The sequence below is a fragment of the Schistocerca piceifrons genome, chromosome 4, assembly GCF_021461385.2.
Source record: "Schistocerca piceifrons isolate TAMUIC-IGC-003096 chromosome 4, iqSchPice1.1, whole genome shotgun sequence".
Lineage (NCBI taxonomy): Eukaryota > Metazoa > Arthropoda > Insecta > Orthoptera > Acrididae > Schistocerca > Schistocerca piceifrons.
This window is the reverse complement of record NC_060141.1, coordinates 242,834,501-242,853,407: the sequence shown is the minus strand read 5'-3', so window position 1 is coordinate 242,853,407 and position 18,907 is coordinate 242,834,501. Positions and strand designations below refer to the sequence as shown.

Genomic DNA, 18,907 nt, shown 5'->3' with positions numbered 1-18,907 from the left:
GCAGGCAATCGCTGTAAATTAAAGGTACTAGCAAATAATGAAGGTCTTAAAAATCAATCTAAATAGTTTCTGCTTGACTACTGCCGTAAATAATTTACGATTGTTAGTGGGCAAATGTATATACTTATATTACTGAAATTTTTATTACATGTAAAGATTTTTAAAATAAACGAGCTCTGTCACCGGCTAGAAGCCGTGTTTTCAAAATGAAATTAATTTAACTTGTAAACATACTGGTAAGTTCCAAATAATGGCGATTGTCAAGAGTGCGATACACAGAACATACAAAACGCTACAGTAAAACTAAAACCTAGGTGAAATAAATTAGGAATTAACTTATTTAGAGCAATGTTACAAGTAATACGTCCAAATCAAACAGGCACTCCGACTACACTAATTCATTTGGCGTCATTAAATAATCATGCTTTCGCGCGCCCTATAGCAAACAACTTAATCCTTTTTGATTAATAGCCATACAGACTGTGATTAGCGCTACAATAAGCACGTGAAATTATTACGTCATCCTCTTCCGCGTTACACTTATCAAATAGAATTCAATGAAAAACAATCTACACTATATACCATCTACTAATAATGGCTTTATCAAGTGTCTTGGCCACCCGGCAGAACATGGCTTACCCAAGCAATGAAGGAAAGGACGTATTATGGAATAAATGGAAAAATATTCAGGATATGAATATACTCACGCACTTCTATGCTACTATCCAGAATAATTTCTTAAAAATTAAAAATCATAAACTCACCTACAGGTTACGCAAAACAGGGACGCTACCTAGTACCTACAAGTAGCTTTCAACTAATCTCTGATACAACTACTGACCGAAACAAAATACTATCTGCATGTCATTTCAGTATATATGCCTGATTTTTCTTATAGCTCTAATTATAAAACACTCAGGGGTTATTTTGTTTACAGTAAACAGTCACATTCTACGCTACGAGATAAATCTAACAATGCAGGTTACGTTATAAGTCTGATCTTTTCTATTAAGTATTTTCGACTACAGCACATGTTCTGAAGTGTTGGCGTTGCTGTAGGACGCCATACCAGTGATGATCCGATGAATGTTTTTGTGACTGTAAATATCTCTGGTAGCGGGAGTTCGAGTGGTAAACTGACATTTTGAAAACAAGTGGGTATTACAAAGGTTTACGAAAACACAATGGGTAAGCTATTGTCCTTAATCAAAATTCAGTTATTATGACTGCTGGCGGATTTGTTTTTTACAAGAAGTTATGTGAATACTCACTTTCAGCTTTAATGAAAGCATATATAACTGAAATTAACATGTAGCTAATTTATGGTTTGGTACCAAAGTCAAAAATTTCACCACACAGGTGATGCTCTATTTATTTATTTATTTTATATATATTTATTGCACAAATCATTGACTTGCAGCTTTTGGAAACTTGAGAAGTAATAGCATGCAATAATTATCGGTATACTTCACAAGTATCGTTATACTTGGGGTAAAAGCATTTTCGTATAAAATGTTGTACGTTTGTGCAATAACTATGAAGGCGTATGGATTGTGCATAACGCACATATAAGTGAGACGTGTATGGCAGCGGCTATGAGTAAGTAGTTATCCAAAGTAAAGCAGTCATTAATGTGATGACTGAACACAGCGTTGCTTTGCCTTGTGTGGCCCTGTTGGAGGTGGTATGCTGTTCCCTTCCTCCGACCTTTGAACTGAGTAGTGCAGATGTTTCTTTTAATGATTTTTCCCAGGGACAGTAGCGCTGTATTTTTTTTCATAGGTATTCCCGTATTCAGATTGTGTCATCTCATGTAAGCTGCACCCTACATGTCTGTAATGCAATCTTGATTTCTGCTGATGTTGACACTTATTTCAAACTTTGTTTCTGTCTATCATAGGGCAACTTATCGTGCTTTGAGTGGTTAAGTATGTAACCCTTCTCAAGAACTTTCCATTTACGGCTAGTAATCATGTTTATAAATAAAGTGAACCAAAACCTTTTTCCAGATTAAATTGTGCTGGACAACTAAAACCCAGAACCTTGTACATGTATATTTCACAAACCACATGCTGGTGTGTGTGTGTGTGTGTGTGTGTGTGTGTGTGTGTGTGTGTGTGGTGGGCGGCGGCGGCAGAGGGCACTTCTGGAATCATAATAATTTGCCCCCCCTGCTGTGTTCCATTTGTGAATGGTGTGAAGAACCAATTGGCAAGCCTTCATGTGAGCTCATATTTCTCCTGCTTTTTTTTAAAGTAGTAGTTCCATGCATTGTAATTGTAAGAGAATAACATACTTTTGAAAGTACATTTCATGAGCTGTACTCTTGCAGTTAGTAAATTGGGCACAACTTATGACCCACCGTCAGTCAATTCTGAACATACCTCTCTTCTACTTTCCACACTTCATAGAAGCTAGTGCTGTCAGAGTAATTTGTAGAATGAGTGGCTAATGATGTATGTCTTTAATTTTCTTTTGATCTGCTCATCCACATGAGGTCATTAATTTCTTGAAGACTACTCTTTGGATCTTACTCGGATAGTACAAAGTGTCTAATATCTCATCAGTTTTGTTGTTGATGACATGTCCTTTTTTTGAAAGAATCATGTGTATTGACTGACTAAACACAAGCCAACATAAATGTGGAACCTGCTCCTATAGATGATTACTGCACAGTGTATGTTTCCAGAAAGATTCTACAAGAAACATGTTACGTGTGATTTAGACCCAGTCTACCAAAAATCGTAGTAAATATCACATTATCATTGATGTGAGGTGCAGGTAGTATTTAAGATATTTTCTCTGTTATACAATCCTGAGTAGGTTGTGTAGTGTTTGGCACTACGAACTTGCATTTTGGTGGTTTGTGGTTCAAATCCTCATTGTGCCATTCTAGATTTCCCATGTGACTTTGGAGGCTGTCCTAGTGAAACATCTTGTGATACTATTCTTTGGTTAGCAGCTGGGGTCCCAAGTCAAGTTGACACAATATTTTAATGCCCCAACTTACACTCATCATGATATCAGATGCTGCCACTGCTGAGTCGACTTGAAGATCCAGCTGCAATCGTAAAATGAATTTCTTTAGATGAATGTTGTTTTCTTTTATCTTACATCAGTAGACGGTCTACAGATTCAATGATTGAATGGATAATTAACTCTAAGGATCTTTCCTTCTCTCAGTTATTTAGTAGCAGATAATTTCAGGTGCATTTTGTGAATGCTGTTCCTGACTCTCTGACCAGTATGGATTGTGTGGAATAAGTTAACACTGATCTTGGAACACTAGGGGGAAAGCTATAAGAAGGGATTTTCAGTTTTTTCACTAGACCTAGTGTAGATGATACCTAGAGCTAGAGTAAATACAGTCACTTTTCAAACAGTAACCATACAAGGACAGTAAGACACTTCAGTCTGGACTGAATCATATTTATGAAAGAGGATCGTCACTGTAACTACAATAAAACCCCTATTCCATCTTTTTGTGCAGTCCAGACATAAAATCGCAAAATTGAGGAAAATGCAGAATTGAGGATACCAAAATATGAACAAAAACACATGTAATTGGCATATGTGGTTAAAAAATTGCCGACCTCTCCAATACTTTGTATAAAATCTGCTAAGTGAAGGAAATGAAACATACAGTATAATGTTTATACAATAATTTGGGGTAATGAATTTCATCAGTTTTTTAAAAAATCACAGATGTATGACAGCAAGTAAAAACGAATAAAAAATTGGAATTGGTATCTGTGTACAAGGTAATTGAGCTGTTTTCCGACATGATACAAGTACAGATAGGTTCGAAACATGCATTTTTGAGAGATTATTCTTTGTGCTCACTCAGAAAAAAGCAAAAATTGATGAAAACATCAGAGCAGCAAAGGGGTTAAACCATAAGTATAAATGCTGACATTCACTTAATGACATACTTTGTCACCATTGCTGTTATTGTTTAATGTTTTTCTTATGAGCCACACTTCATATGTTCACCACTATTAAAGTGTTATTTTAGGCTTGATGAGAGAAACATAGACATGAAAAAATGAGTTTACTTCCCAACTGACATTACAAGCTTATTAGAAGATGGCTTAGTGAATTTCTCTGCACTGTGTAAAATGTAAATTTTAAAGAAATTTCAGATGCTACAGTTTTGCTTCATGTCCACTATCACTGCTGCCAATCTTTACAATGTAGAGTGTATGGTGTGTGTGGTGCAAAGTATATAAATGAGTAGTGTATGTAGTTGTTGTGACTGTATCATGTCAAATTTTGAACACAAAAGTCTTTAAAATGTGCTATAACAGAACCCTTGTTCCATTTCTGTCTGACATCTCTGTCATAGCACTCATCTACATGAAAAGTATATTTTCAACATTTCACAAAATGCTTTCACCCGTACTTGTACTCCTGTCACTGAAGGGCCACTCCCCCTCTCCATTCATCCAATAGGTGAGCTCATTTTACATGTGTTATTGTGGTGTGGTGGCTGCGTTGGCTATTTGGTGACTTAACGGGTCACAAGCCAATAAGATTTCACTAACCAGAAAGGAGACATCGTTTCTTCAATTATGACTGAGCATATTCTTTAAGAATCTGTGTTTGGATTTAAAAGATTGACAATTGATATTGTTGCCAAATACAGTACATCAGAAATATATGCATCAAGATGAGACTGATTTACAAGTGGCATAAGTAAAGGTGGTGGCTGGGCCCCTTCATCATGTATTGGCTCATTCCGGAACACTTTGCGTCGAGCGTCTCATTTTTCGATTACTGCTGCAAACCATCTGTCTTTTGAGCCACTTGTAACTTGTTCAGTCACACCAAAAGCCAATAGGAAGAAAACAGGACAAAGTCAAGTGAGATATTGAGTAAGAACGAAGAATCAAGGCAAACCTTACTAGGAAGAAATGTAAAATTGGGAAATTTTTAGCATTGATCTCATTGGTTTTTCACAGGGGCTATGAATTTTTGGTGTAGAATCGCGAAAAATGTAGAATTGGAGAATGTAAAATTGAAGTTCCACTGTAGTTCTATTTCATTTAGGCCTACCATATTCATGATTAGATTGGTTTGCTCTTTAAAAGGAAGTGAAACACTAATGCCCACAAATGCTACTTTTGTAGAAATGTTGTTAGTATGTATAGTAACTCAAGTGGCCTCTATGGAAGTAGTACCATTTTGTAAGCACTTGGCATGTTTCGACGTTGGTGTTGCATCGGGTGAACAACATGAGCTATTTGTGTATTTTTTGATGTGTGACATATTTACACTTACTAAAATATATGTGGCTATTACTCATCCATGACACAAATATTAAAATATTCCAGGATATTGTATTGTTGCTAAATAATAGCCCTGAATATTTTAATAAGTGTAACATTTCTGACTGTAACAGATTACATTTGACATCATATGTAGCTGAGGTCCACTTTTTTTAATTAGATTTCTTTAACAATGTCGTAGTTATAATGTGTGCTCACTTTGCATTAGTATGCCTTTCCAGCTGACGATGCCTGTGCCCTCTATGCTCGGTAATTATGTAACATATCACCATCTTTATGTGTGGTGAATACAGGGTTATAAATACAAAATGAGATAGCGGTAATGGGGGGGGGGGGGAGATTTAATAACGAATAAGAAAATAGGAATGCTGGCAAGCTGCTGTGAACAGTGTAGTGATCGTATTATCATAGCCAAGATAGACACAAAGCCAACACCCACCACAGTGGTACAAGTTTATATGCCAACCAGCTCTGCAGATGATGAAGAGACAGAAGAAATGTATGATGAGAGAAAATAAATAATTCAGATAGTTGAGGGAGGTGAATATTTACTTGTAATGGGGAACTGGAATTCGATAGTAAGAAAAGTAAGAGTAGTAAAAATTGTAGGTGAATATGGACTAGACGAAAGGCATTAAAGAGGAAGCCACTTGCTAGAATTTTGCACAGAGCATAGTTTATTCTTTGCTGACACTTGGTTTAAGAATTGTGAAGGAAACTTGTGTACATGGAAGATATCTGGAGACACTAGAAGGTTTTGGATTGATTATACAGTAGTAAGACAGAGATATCAAAACCAGGTTTTAAATTGTTAGTAATTTCCAGGGGTATATGTGTATTCAATCACAATTTACTGGCTATGAACTGTAAATTGAACCTAATGAAGTTGCAAAAGTTCAGGAAATTGAGGTGGTGGGACCAGGATACATTAAAGAACCAGAGGTTGTTGGGGGTTTCAGGGGGAACATTGGGCAACAATTGACTAGAACAGGGGTAAGGAATAAAGTAGAAGATGAATGGATAGCTTTGATAGATGAAACAGTGAAGGCAGCAGGGGATCAAATAGATGAAAAGACAAGATCTATTAGAAATCATTAGGTAACAAAGGATATATTTATTGAATTTAATTGATGAAGAGGGAAAATATAAAAGTGCAGCAAAGGAAGTAGGCGAAAGAGAATAGAAATGTCCAAAAAATTAGATTGACAGGAAGTGGAAAGTGATTTAATAGAAATAGCTAGAGGACAAATGTAAGTCCTTAGAAGCACATATAACTAGATGAGAGGCAGATACCACCCAAAGGAAATTTAAAGCAGCTTTTGGAAAAAAGAGAAGCAGCTGTACGAATATGAAGAGCTGAGGTAGAAAACCAGCACTAAGCAAAAAAGAGAAAGCGGAGAGGTGGAAGGAATATATAGAGGTGTTACAGAATGGGGAAATTAATGTGAAGGCAGTATTGTAGAAAACGAAGAGGGAGTAGATAAAGGGAAAGTGGGAGATATGACACTGTGAGAAACATTTGACAGTGCTGAAGACCTAAGCTGAAACAAGAGCCTTGGAGTAGACGACGACAGTCCCTTACAACTGCCGATGTCCTTGGGAGAGCCAGCCAAGACAAAACTAGCTATTCCACATGGTGTCTAGGGTATATAAGACAGAGTAAATAAGAAGAATGTGATAATTCCAATTCCAAAGAAAGCAGGGGCTCACGGGTGTGAATATTATCAAACTATCAGTTTAATAAGTCATGGTTGCAAAATATTAACACAAATTCTTTCCAGAAGAATGGAAAAACTGGTAGAAGCCAACCTTGGGGAAGATCATTTTATATTCCAGAGAAATGTAGGAACATGCGAGGCAATACTGACACTAAGACTTCTCTTAGAAGATAGGCTAAGGAATGGCAAATCTACATTTATAGCATTTGTAGATTTAAAGAAAACTTTTGACAGTGTTGACTGAAATGTCCTTTTCAAAATTCTGGAGATAGCAGGGATAAAATACAGGGAGTGAAAGCCTATTGACAACTTGTACATAAACCTGTCAGCAGTTATGAGTTTAGGGGTATGTAAGTGAAGCAGTGATTGAGAAGGGAGTGAGACAGGACTGTAGCCTATTACCAATGTCAGTCAATCTGTTTATTGGAAAAGCAGTAAAGGAAACAAAAGAAAACTTTAGAGTAGGAATTAAAGTTCAGGGAGAAGAAATTAAAAAACTTTGGGGTTTGCCGATTACATTGTAATTCTGTTTGACACAGCAAAGGAATTGCAAGAGCAGTTAAGCAGAATGGACAGTGTCTTGAAAAGAGGATATAAGATGAACATCAACAAAAGCAAACCAAGGATAATGGAATGTAGTCTAATTAAAAAAGGTGATGCTGAGGGAATTAGATTAGGAAATGAGAGACTTAAAATAGTAGATGAGTTTTGTTATTTAGGCAGCAAAATAACTGATGATGACTGAAGTAGAGAGGATATAAAATGTAAGCTGACAGTGGCAACAGAAGCGTTTTTGAAGAAAAGAAATTTACTAAAACTGAATAAAGACTCAAGTGTTGGTAAGTCTTTTCTTAAAGTATTTGTAGGGAGTGTAGCCGCATATGGAAGTGAAAATTCAACAATAAACAGTTAAGACAAGAAGAGAATAGAGGCTTTTGAAGTGTAATACTGCAGCAAAATGCTGAAGATTGGGTAGGTAGATCATGTAACTAATGAGATACTGAATTAAATTGGGGAGAAAAGAAATTTGTGATACAACCCGACTAGAAGGGATTGGTTGATAGGACACATTCTGAGATGTCAAGGGGCCACCAGTTTGGTATTGAATGGAAGTATGAGAAGTAAAAATTTGAAATGAAGAGGCTTGACAAGATAGAATGGCATGGAGAGCTGCATCAAACTATTCTTAGGACTGAAGACCACAACACACACATTACCATCCCAGTTCATTAGTATTTTGCGTATGCCACTTCGACTAGTCTGCTACAATAATCATTCAATTTGAATACACAGTTGTTCATTGTTGATGCAGCCTATGTAAATATTTCAAGGCTTCTCCACATAATAAATTATATCAATTTTGACATTACTTTCGGCTTTTCTGTTTCTTGTCTAGGCTGATTCCATTTGCCCTCATTGAAGATGTCAAATCTTAATTATAGCATCTTGTATAATATCTTATTGAATAGGTTGTCAAATGATTGGATCAGGAGTAATCCGCTGAATTATACAGGGTGGCCCATCTGAAGTTTCGGATGAGATTATCTCGAAAACTATACATCGAGTAAAAATAGTGGGAAAGATGAGTTCGTAAGCTCAACGGGGGACATCAAATGATACTACATATGACCTCCAGCCCCCACCCCCTTGGGTGGGGCAGGGGCAGTTCTTAAATCTTAAATGGAACTCCCGTTTTTTATTGCAGATTCGGATTCTCCATAAAAAAGTAATCAAGTTTTGTCTGAAACATTTTTTAAACCAGTGACAGATGGCACTAAAATCGAGAAAAAAGTAAAATTTGGAAAGAGCTCAGATTTATTTAGAATGATCCGAGAAGGACGCATCAAATTGATACAAAATGTGCACCAATTCTTTCATTACACCAAGTTAAGCTATTTTTGTACAAAATGTATTGTATCCTACTTTTAACGTTACCCAGGAACAACGACATGGACGTAGTAGAATGATGTTCCCATGGGATGCTTCATTAGTGTGAGTCCCCTTGCCTCTCACATGTTGGGGTGCTTCATTAGTGAGAGTCCCCTTGCCTCTCACAATTTGAGATGCTTAATTAATGAAATTAGCCATGAAGAAATTGTTCAAAATTATCCCCATTTGCTTCAATGCATAAAGTCAATCACCTGCGAAAGTTGTCCACAGTTTTGAGCAGCATATCCTGTGGCATGGCTGCACACACTCTTCGAATGCGTTGCTCCATGTCGTTTCAGGTTGTAGACTGTCTTTCATAATCAATATTTTTTAAATAACCCCACAAGAAAATATCAGGAGATGTTAGGTCTGGTGAACTTGGAGGCCACTGAATTGGTCCACCGCATCCTATCCACCGACCAGGTTACTGTAAATTTACAACATTCCGCACATTTTTAGCATAATGGGGAGCTGCTCCGTCCTGTTGAACCCACATTTGTTGCCTAGTTTCTAAATCAACATCTCCATTAAAACCAAAAAATCATTGCGGAGAAGTTGTAAATAAGATTCCCCAGTAACATTTCGGTCAAAAAAATACGGCCCTATCAAGTAACCATTAAAATTCCACACCAGACCATTAACGACCACTTGTGTTGATTGTCAACGGGTCTGTGCCAGTGTGGATTGACAGGGGACCATTAATGACAATCATGATGATTTAATTCGCCATTGTTTTTGATTGTGGCTTTATCGGTGAACGCAACATATCTAAAAAAAAAATTTCATTGTCACCTCTTTATCATTGCCAAGTCCCATTGGCAGAAATGCATGCGTATTTGCATGTCTTTCGGCATTAATGCCTGTGTCAGTGTGATATGATACGCATGTTATTTATATGCCTTCAAAATCCTCAAAACAGTTGATTTCGGTATTCCAAAGAATCACACGACTACTCATTTCTGGATCCAGTTGAACACAGGCAAGAACGGTAAAGGTACGAGCATTATTTTCATTGTATTTGTGATGACGAGGTGGACGGTGCATGCATCCATTTCGAGCTCGTTGAGTGCAATTTCGAATAATGTTTTTGCTTGGATGCCATCTATTGGGAAACGATCCACATACAATTGCACAGCTGCAGTGTAATTGTTATGGCATTCACTTAAAATTAACATCATATCAACAATCTCTGTAGGAGGACGGTGAGCCATGTTTTGCTAAAGAATAATTTACTTTTGTCAGTCGATGTTTACAGTTCACAGTCTGAAAGCGAAGTGGATCATTCTAAATAAATCGGAGTCCTTTCCCAATTTTAATTTTTCTCGAATTCAGCACCATTTGTCAATGGGTTAAAAAAATGTTTCAGACAAAACTTGATTACTTTTTTATGGAGAATCGGAATCTGCAACAAAAAATGGGGGTTTCCATTTAATATTTAAAAGTTCCCCCCACCCCACCCAAGGGGGTGTGGGCTAGGGGTCATGTGTAGTATCATTTGATGTCCCCCTTTAAGCATACAAACTTGTCTTACCTACTACTTTTACCCGATGTATACTTTTTGAGATAATCTCATCCGAAACTTCCGAGGGACAACCCTGTAGATCCGTATCAGTAATGCCAATTTGTTGTAGGGTTTTGGGACATATACTGTGTTTCAACATTGTGAATTACCTGAAAGAAATCAATTTATTGACAGTCAGGATGGATTCAGAAAATCTCATTCTTGTGAAATACAACTAACTCTTTGTTCTCACAATTTAATGAGTGTTATCAACAGGAGATGTCAGATTGATTCAGTGTTATCAGATTTCCAGTAAGATTTTGACACTGTTCCTCACAAGAGATTTTTAATCAAATTGTGTGCCTGAGGAGTATCACCTAAGTTGTGCGACATGGTTCCTGAATTCCTGTCAGAAAGGTCACAGTTTGTAGTAATTGAAAGAAAGTAATAGAGTAAAACAGAAGTAATATCTGGCATTCCCCAAGGCTCCCTGCTGTTCCTGATCTACATAAACAACTTAGCTCTCTTATATTGTGTGGAGATGATGCTGTCATTTACATCTTGCCTAAATCATTTTGCAGTTGCTTTTAGTCATTGGATGACTTTACATGGTGTGAAAAGTGGCAATCGATTTTAACTAATGAAAAGTGTGATGTCGTTCACGTAAGTACAGAAAGAAATCCACTATAGTTTGGTTATGCAATAAATCACACAAATCTATTGGCTGTAAGTTCAATTAAATATTAAATATTTAGGTAGTACAATATTATGAATAACGTACATTGGAATAATCACATAGATAATGTGGGCAAAGCAAACTAAGAACTGTCATTTATTGACAGGACACTTAGAAAATGCAGCTGGACTACTAAAGAGACTGCTTACATATTTGTCTGCCATTTTCTAGAATATTGCTGTGTGGTATGTGATCTGCACCAGATGGGACTGATGGAGTATATAGGCAAGGCTCTAAGAAGAGCAGTTTGTTTTGTATTATGATGAAAGAGGGGAGAAAGTGTCAGACATGATGTGTGAATTGAGGTGGCGAACAATAAAACAAAGACTTTTTCTTTGTGGTAGGATCGTCTCTTGAAATTTCAATCACCAATATTCTCCTCTGATTGCAAAAATATTTTGTTGGCACCCAACTACATAGGGAGAAATGATGATCATGATAAAATAAGAGAAATTATAGCTCGCACAGGAGGATTCAAGCGTTCATTTCTCCTGCATACTGTTTGAAAGTGCAATGGTTGAGAAATAACGTGAAGGTGGTTTGATGACCCTCTGCCAGGCACTTAATTTTACATTTTGGAGTAGTAATGTAGATGTGTTTTTAATAAATATATTGTCAAATTAATCGCTATGGCAGCTTTTCACTAACTGTTAATGTCCAGGATGGTTGTAACTTGCCGCACATCACATCCTGAGGAATTCTTCAGTATACTCGACGGTAGCAAATACCTCTAAAAGACTGGCCTAGCTGCAGGAATCGGAACGTTTAGCAGTGAGCAACATGTTCTTCAATCTTGGCATATTGTTACAAATTATTAAAATTTGGCGTTCTTAGTCCCTCAGCATTGATCTATTCATTCATTCACACACACACACACACACACACACACACACACACACACACACACACACACACACACACACACACACACAACAAATTATGACTAGCGCTAATCTGCTCAAACTGATAAATATGGTAATTACTATTAAATTACTTTGTAAGTATGCAGCAGGAACGGATTAATGAGGAGCATGACAGTAAGCTCTATGCTTTTCAGGCACATTAGAAGAAGCTAGAAGAGGCCCAGTGAGAATGAAGGAAGGGAGTGGTGGTAAGAGAGATGGTTGGGAACTGGTATTTGGTAGGAAGGCTGAGAAAAGGGTGATGCTGTGTGACAGTTTTGTTGTGTCTACCAAAAACAGCTACCAGATTGGAGGGAAGAAGAGCCTCCATGAGGTGGAAGCCTAAAAATGGAATCAATTACAAAGTAAACTTCCCAAGTCACTTGCAGAAGCTACTTCTGCAATTTCCTTGACATGGAAACCCCTGCAGTAAGTCAACTTCTACAAGTTTTGTCAACTTGCAGAAGTAGCTTCCACAAGTTAGTGATAGCTTTCACATGATAGTGAAAACAGTTTCTTTCGTCTTGTTGCACGTACCTGTTGAACTTGCCTGTTGCTGGAAGTTTTTCTCACACTTGCAAAAGTTTCTTGTATTCACTACTAATACGAAAATATCACTGTCAAAAATGAATGGCAGACAGATGGACCAAAACAATTGCACCATTGGAACCCCTAAACAAATACAACTGGCCAACATCAACCAAGGGAGTGCGAAATGAAGTTCCTGATTACTTTGTTTCACCAAAAGGGAAATTAGAATGGTAGTCTGAGATGTCTTTATATTTTATCTAATTTTTGATCTTAGTGTGAACATAAATGTGTTACATTTGTAATAATTATTGCTTACAAAAATTGAAGAGTAACTAAAAGATAGTGTGCGCTATTATAAAAAGTTTTAAGAAAAACCCCTACAGTAGTGTACCAATACGTTTAAATCATGTATTTTAAATGGTAATTAAGTGGATGACGGGCAAATGTACTAAACAGAGTCAACGACTCCTGCATCGGATTTTGATAATATGTGACTCTATGTGACTCGCTTCACTAATATTATTTGTTAAGATCTCCTATAATTTTGCTTATTGTAATGATGCCATCTCTGTTCCGTACAAAATGTCGTAATATTTGTTAATAGTTACAATACCTTCAGAAGAAGACAGTTTTAAAACTGTTGAAACCATGGTGAGGGTTTAATAAATCTGTATTTTGTAGCTGGTTGGCTGTTAGTGTTTCCAATCCATAAATATAATTAAAAGGCAATCTCTTGGTGATACAGCTTGCAGCATTTTTGTATATGATTTTTAAGTATTGTATTGTGCAATAGACAAGAGGTTTTCAAAACTTACCTGCAAAATTCTCAGAAAGTTTTTAATCTGAGCGAAGACCTCTGATTAGATCGTTCAGTAATGTTTATTAAAACTCCTATGTATGTCTCTGTATGTATTTCTTCACCCAAATACTTCTTTCTTCATAATTTGTTGTTTTTATCATGGTTTTCCACTGATGATGATGATGATGATGATGATGATGATGCTACAATGGTGGCGGCTTCTCTGCTTCGTAAACACAACTCTGTAAACTTCGTCTTGCTTCTCTCATAACGCAACTCTAGTGGAAACACTTCTGCAAGTACTTGAAATTAACTGGTTCAAGCAACTTGCAGAATTAAACTTCTGCAAGTTTTTATACTAGTCTGAACACCTCAGCAAGTGCTTACAGAAGTTAGTTGTTGAAGTTACTTGCTAGTGGACACTTGTCATAAGAATAACACAAGTTTTATGAAGAAGAAAATACTGCTAGGTAGCAGTCATTGCAGAGATGTATACCCTCAGTTACAGGAGAAGTTAGGGGAAGAGTATCAGGTCACCAGTATTTTCAAACAGAGTACTGGTCTGAATCATGTGATAATGTGTTTAGGGCAGGGTTGTACAGAATTGCTATTACCCCAGGCCACAAACACCTCAACGTGACTACGGAAAGGTAGCAAAAAAAAAAATTCTGATTTGGGATCCCCCTGCCCTATTGTCAGCTAGACTGGCTTGGCTCAAAAGAACTTAGTTTTCGAAGTGCTCATTCATCCTTCCTAGAAGGGAGTGAAAGATGAGAAAAAATAAATAATTAAAAAACATGAACAAAAGGTAAGGAATGGATCAGCACAATATTAATGACTGACAGCGTGGGGAATCGCAAGCAGCAGTCTGCATCCCTGGTGTAGGACATTAGTTGTAACCGTATCATTAAAGATGATCTGATAATGGATGGGATAGGAAGCAGCTTGGATAGGGAAGGAGTGCACAGGATAGGTGATGACATGAGTAAGACTACTTTCCCAAGTAGTAGCTCCAATGTGAGCACAGTTGAGCAGTTCTGGCAGCATCATTGGCCTTGTCGTGGCAGTGCTGTATGGCGAATTGGTGCAGAACTAGAGATAGCACTGATGACTGTTCACTGGACGCAGAGTTCGTGGTTGCTGATAGGGCTATTTTGAGATGTTACTACACTAGGCATGGTCTGCTTTTCAACAGAACTGGTAAAGGACAGTTAGTGGAATTGGAATACAGAAGGTTGGCTTGGGGCCCCACATAGTCGAATATCTGTTGTCACGGTCAAGAGGACTAGGTCATTTTTGTGATTATTCCTTAAGTGTCTGTTGGTTCAGAATGTTTCTCAAGATATACATGAAAGGTTGAAAGTACAACACCACAGTGCACAAACAACACAGCAATTTGCTCAGAATTATTTAGTCTTCATCAAAATATGTAATCTTTTTAAAAATAAAGTACACCAGCTTGAAGTTGAATTGCAATCTTTCAGGAGTGATGTGATTGATGTGATATGCATTACAGAAAACTGTTGTAGAAATAGTGAAATACAGTACAGTGTGTTATTGTCATGTGGCTGTCCAAGTTGCTACTTTAGAGCTACAGATTTTAAAGGGTGGGGGATCACATCCCTATATCAGAGATTGCTTAGTTATTTTCATGTTCCATGAATCATTTGCACAATAAAATTATTTTGTAAATATGTTTACATGCTGATCATTTACAAGAATTTTTGTGGTCCCCCCCCCCACTCCCAAAATTCTTCTATGGAATAGGATGAGTTGTCAAGGAGAAACTTTTGCAATTTATTCTTTGCTGTCTGTCTTGTATTTTATATCACTTTGTAAGTGTTAAAAACTTGTATTGCAGGATTGTGCACACCTTTTTCTGCTAAAGACAATCTTAATGTGACATAATGAGTGTCACTTTTTTCTTTTGGTTTTGTAGTTATGTACACCATTGTTCTTTTAGAACTGCAACAAACTTCATGAGAGAATAAATATACTGTGAAGTAATAGTCAAAATGCCTACAAGATGATCATGACTGAGCACCAGATATTATTCTTACAACATGGTTTTGAGCAGTTAAGACATTATTCCATATGACATTCACAAAATGGAAAAAAAACAACGTAGTGCCCTTTGACTATAGTATGAATGAGTCACAGTTGGAATCTGCCAACTCGTACAACTATTTGGGTATAACACTTTATAGGGATATGAGATGGAGTGATTACATAGGCCCAGTCATGGGTAAAACAGATGGTAGACTTCGGCTCATTGGTAGAATATTCTTAAAAATAGACACAAGCTATCCTGAGAAAGCCTTCTTAAGAGCAAATGTCAGTGAGCTGAGTTGTTTTAAGAGTCCTAAAATGTGCTTTTTCGAATTGAGGTTACATCATAGAATTTTGAACTTTCTATCCTATTTATTATTTCCTCACGATGTGTTGTTCTTGTCATTGATGAAGTACCTCTGGATGGGCAGAACTGACTATGTTGCATCTTTTTAAAATTGAGTGAGAGACCATGTACAGAAAACCAGTCTATGATATGTATAAGACCATTATGTACCATTTCTTATGTTGCTGTTTGTATGCTTGGATTGATTATAATACTAGCGCCAGCCACAAAAAGAATTAATTCTGCTTAATATGTGGAAGTTTGTTTACATACATAAGGAAGAATAGTGGGCCTAATTTTGAATCTTGAGGAACCACATATGTTATTTCTACCCTATCAGAACAACGTCCTTGGACTACCATGGGTGAATTACTAAGTACAACTTTTCTGCATTCTTTTGGTTGTATGTGACATTATCCATTAGTTGGCTATACCATCAGTTCCATAAAACCTCAGTTTATCTAGGAGGATATTGTTGTTCACCCAGACAAATAAATGCCTTACATAGGTTGCAGAAAATGCCAGCCAGCTCTATTTTCCTATTTAATGCTTGTAAAGTTTGTTGAGTGAACATGTAAATGATATTCTCAGTAGAGCAACTCTTGTGAACTGCAAGCCATGATATAATGAGGTTATTATTGTCACTCATGTGAGATATACTACTCCAGAATACATCATGTTCTAAAATATTTTGCAAAATGATGTCTGTAGTGAAACAGTTTGATAGTTATTGACATCTCTCCTATCATCTTTCTTATAGATGTGTTTAACGATGACATAATTCAGTTTCTCTGGAAAATGTCTTCATTTAGTCATTTTGCAATACATACTTCAGATAAGACTGGGCTGCTTATATGCGAACAAATCTTTTGTACTCTATTGGAAACTCTATCAAATCCAAATGCACTTTTATTTTTAGAGAATATATATTGTTCTTAGTTCAGAAGGATAAGTTGGTGATACATTCATATGATTGAATTATATGAGCATTGCTTTTTCAACAAACTGTTGTGATTTTTCTCTTGAACTGTTTGTCCCCATATTTTCTATTACATTTAAGAAATGATTATCATATATATATTTGCTACCTCTGGCTCATCATTTATAGCACTTCTTTTCAATTGAAGAGAGACATTATCTTGTTCTGATGCTGGTTGTCCTGTCACTTGTTTCAGCACATTCCCTGTAGCCGTAAGTCAGTCATTGGAATTACTGGTTTCTGATATAATGTGATGTTTAATCATTTTTCTTAGTAGTGGCACACATTTTGAAGATAGAGGAAATTTAATCACAATTAGTGTAGGTAAACACTGTGTATTGGCAGCCATTGAACTAACGAAGCATCTGTAAGAAATCAGTCATTCTGTTTGTGTACCACTCGCCTAATGGTAATGTGGACACTTTCTTTGTCACATTAATTGAACTCCAAGAACATGTCTCAGCTCTCAAAACTAATGATATAATAATATGTGGAGACTTGAATATTAACACAGGTATGGGGGGAGGAATTAATAATAATTTCAGTTATGAACACTTTTGCATGGCACAAACAGTAAATGGTGCTGCTAAGGTATCAAGAAGTTCAGCATCCGTCTTCGACTATGTGCTTACAAATATCAGAAGGTAAAATTTAAAATAGTTATAAAATATCTTGGCTCACTGATCACTACTGTCTGATATTTAAGCTAAAGATAGGATTAATAAAATCTACAAAACTGCAGGCTTTTAAAAGAATCTTCTTGTAACATAAAATACGAATTTTTCCTAAGACATTCGAAAATCTAACATAGGATGAAGTGTATATGGAAAACGATGTAGATCCTGAAGTCTGTAAATTCAGCTCAGTGATTAAATTAATTTTTGAGGAGGCATTTACAAAAGTAGCCACTTCAACAGCAGCAGCAAAGGAAAATAGATGGGTAACAGTTAGTATTAGAATGTCCTTCCACACGATTCAGTTTTTCAGTTCTTTACAAAAGTTCTACACTAATTCAAAAGCAAAGTATTATGAGATGTCATAACACATGAAACTGTAATATACAAATCAGAGCTGTGGCCGGAATAAAAGAAAAACCTGGGGAACAAAATTTGACAAAATTTTGTAAAACAATGGTAAATCGAGGATGGAATAGTGACACAATGGTGAAGAAGATATATTGCATCTTGCCATATGAAGGAGATGTTGAGTTGCAGATATATATAAGAAAAAGACTACTATGTTATTATTTATTATTATTTACATGTTATGGCCTTCATTGGACCACTCTAGTCAACTTCTATGTATTAGAGCCTTCAGCTTTCGTCTAAAGTGGAAAAAAAACACACACACAAACACACACACACACACACACACACACACACACACACACACACAAACCTTTCACTCACTCACACACTCACTCTGTCTCTGGCAGCTGAGTCTGTCTTCAGCGACCAGAGACAGCGATCTCGTGTGTGTGTGTGTGTGTGTGTGTGTGTGTGTGTGTGTGTGTGTGTGTGTGAGAGAGAGTGAGGGGGGGGGGGGGTCGCGCACTGGTGTGTGCGTGTGGTTTTTTCTTCTTCTTTAGAAGAAGGCGTTGTGGCCAAAAGCTCAAATGTATAGCAGTCATTTTGCTGTGGCTGTCTGTAACTCAACGTCTCCTCTGTTCCTTTGGTCTCGTGGAAAAGCTGCAGTAAAACTTACTATATAGCACATCCCATTGCTGACCACATGTTCTGAGTTTCCTGCAGTCACAGTTCTGCTATGGTATGGACAACAGGTGCACCACATTGTGGCAGTGAATTGGCATGGCAACTGGAAATGTACTCTAAAGTTGGTGTATGTGGGACAGCAAGATTCTTGTAGGCAAAACATCTAAACTGCACACAAATTCACTATGAAATTCTGGTGTTATATGAAATAAATGTAATGTGATGTCATAGTGAAATGATGCCAAACATTTGGCCAAGGTTGCAGATGTGTTATGTTAATTGGTAAGAGAGCCCATCGACATTGACCACAGACGGCAATTTCCAGACAGTCGAAGAAATGATTTACAGCACTCACAGAATGACTACTGGAGGCGTCGCTCATTGGATATGCATCTCAATAGGCAGCCCTCGTTCCAT

At 36.9% G+C, this 18,907-nt stretch overlaps 2 protein-coding genes across 6 annotated transcripts in view; one reads left to right on the top strand and one right to left on the bottom strand.

Moving 5' to 3' along the window:
• The window catches only part of LOC124794656 (RNA-binding protein EWS-like), a 93,556-nt gene extending 92,523 nt beyond the window's left edge, over positions 1-1,033 (bottom strand). The window contains exon 1 of one of the 3 annotated variants that reach the window (XM_047258182.1): positions 765-1,033. Coding sequence is in view for 1 of the 3 variants with exons in the window: in XM_047258180.1 (XP_047114136.1) it covers positions 583-585 (3 nt within the window). In the remaining 2 variants the exon portion in view is untranslated. Of the gene's footprint in view, positions 1-582; positions 607-764 lie in introns of those variants that run through there. The other 2 variants (XM_047258181.1, XM_047258180.1) reach the window with 2 other exon arrangements.
• A 25-nt stretch (positions 1,034-1,058) lies between these two features.
• The window catches only part of LOC124794657, a 105,528-nt gene continuing 87,679 nt past the window's right edge, over positions 1,059-18,907 (top strand). For all 3 annotated transcript variants that reach the window (XM_047258185.1, XM_047258184.1, XM_047258183.1), the window contains exon 1: positions 1,059-1,188. In XM_047258185.1, coding sequence (XP_047114141.1) covers positions 1,185-1,188 — 4 coding nt within the window. In that variant the 5' untranslated portion in view covers positions 1,059-1,184. The remainder of the gene's footprint in view (positions 1,189-18,907) is intronic.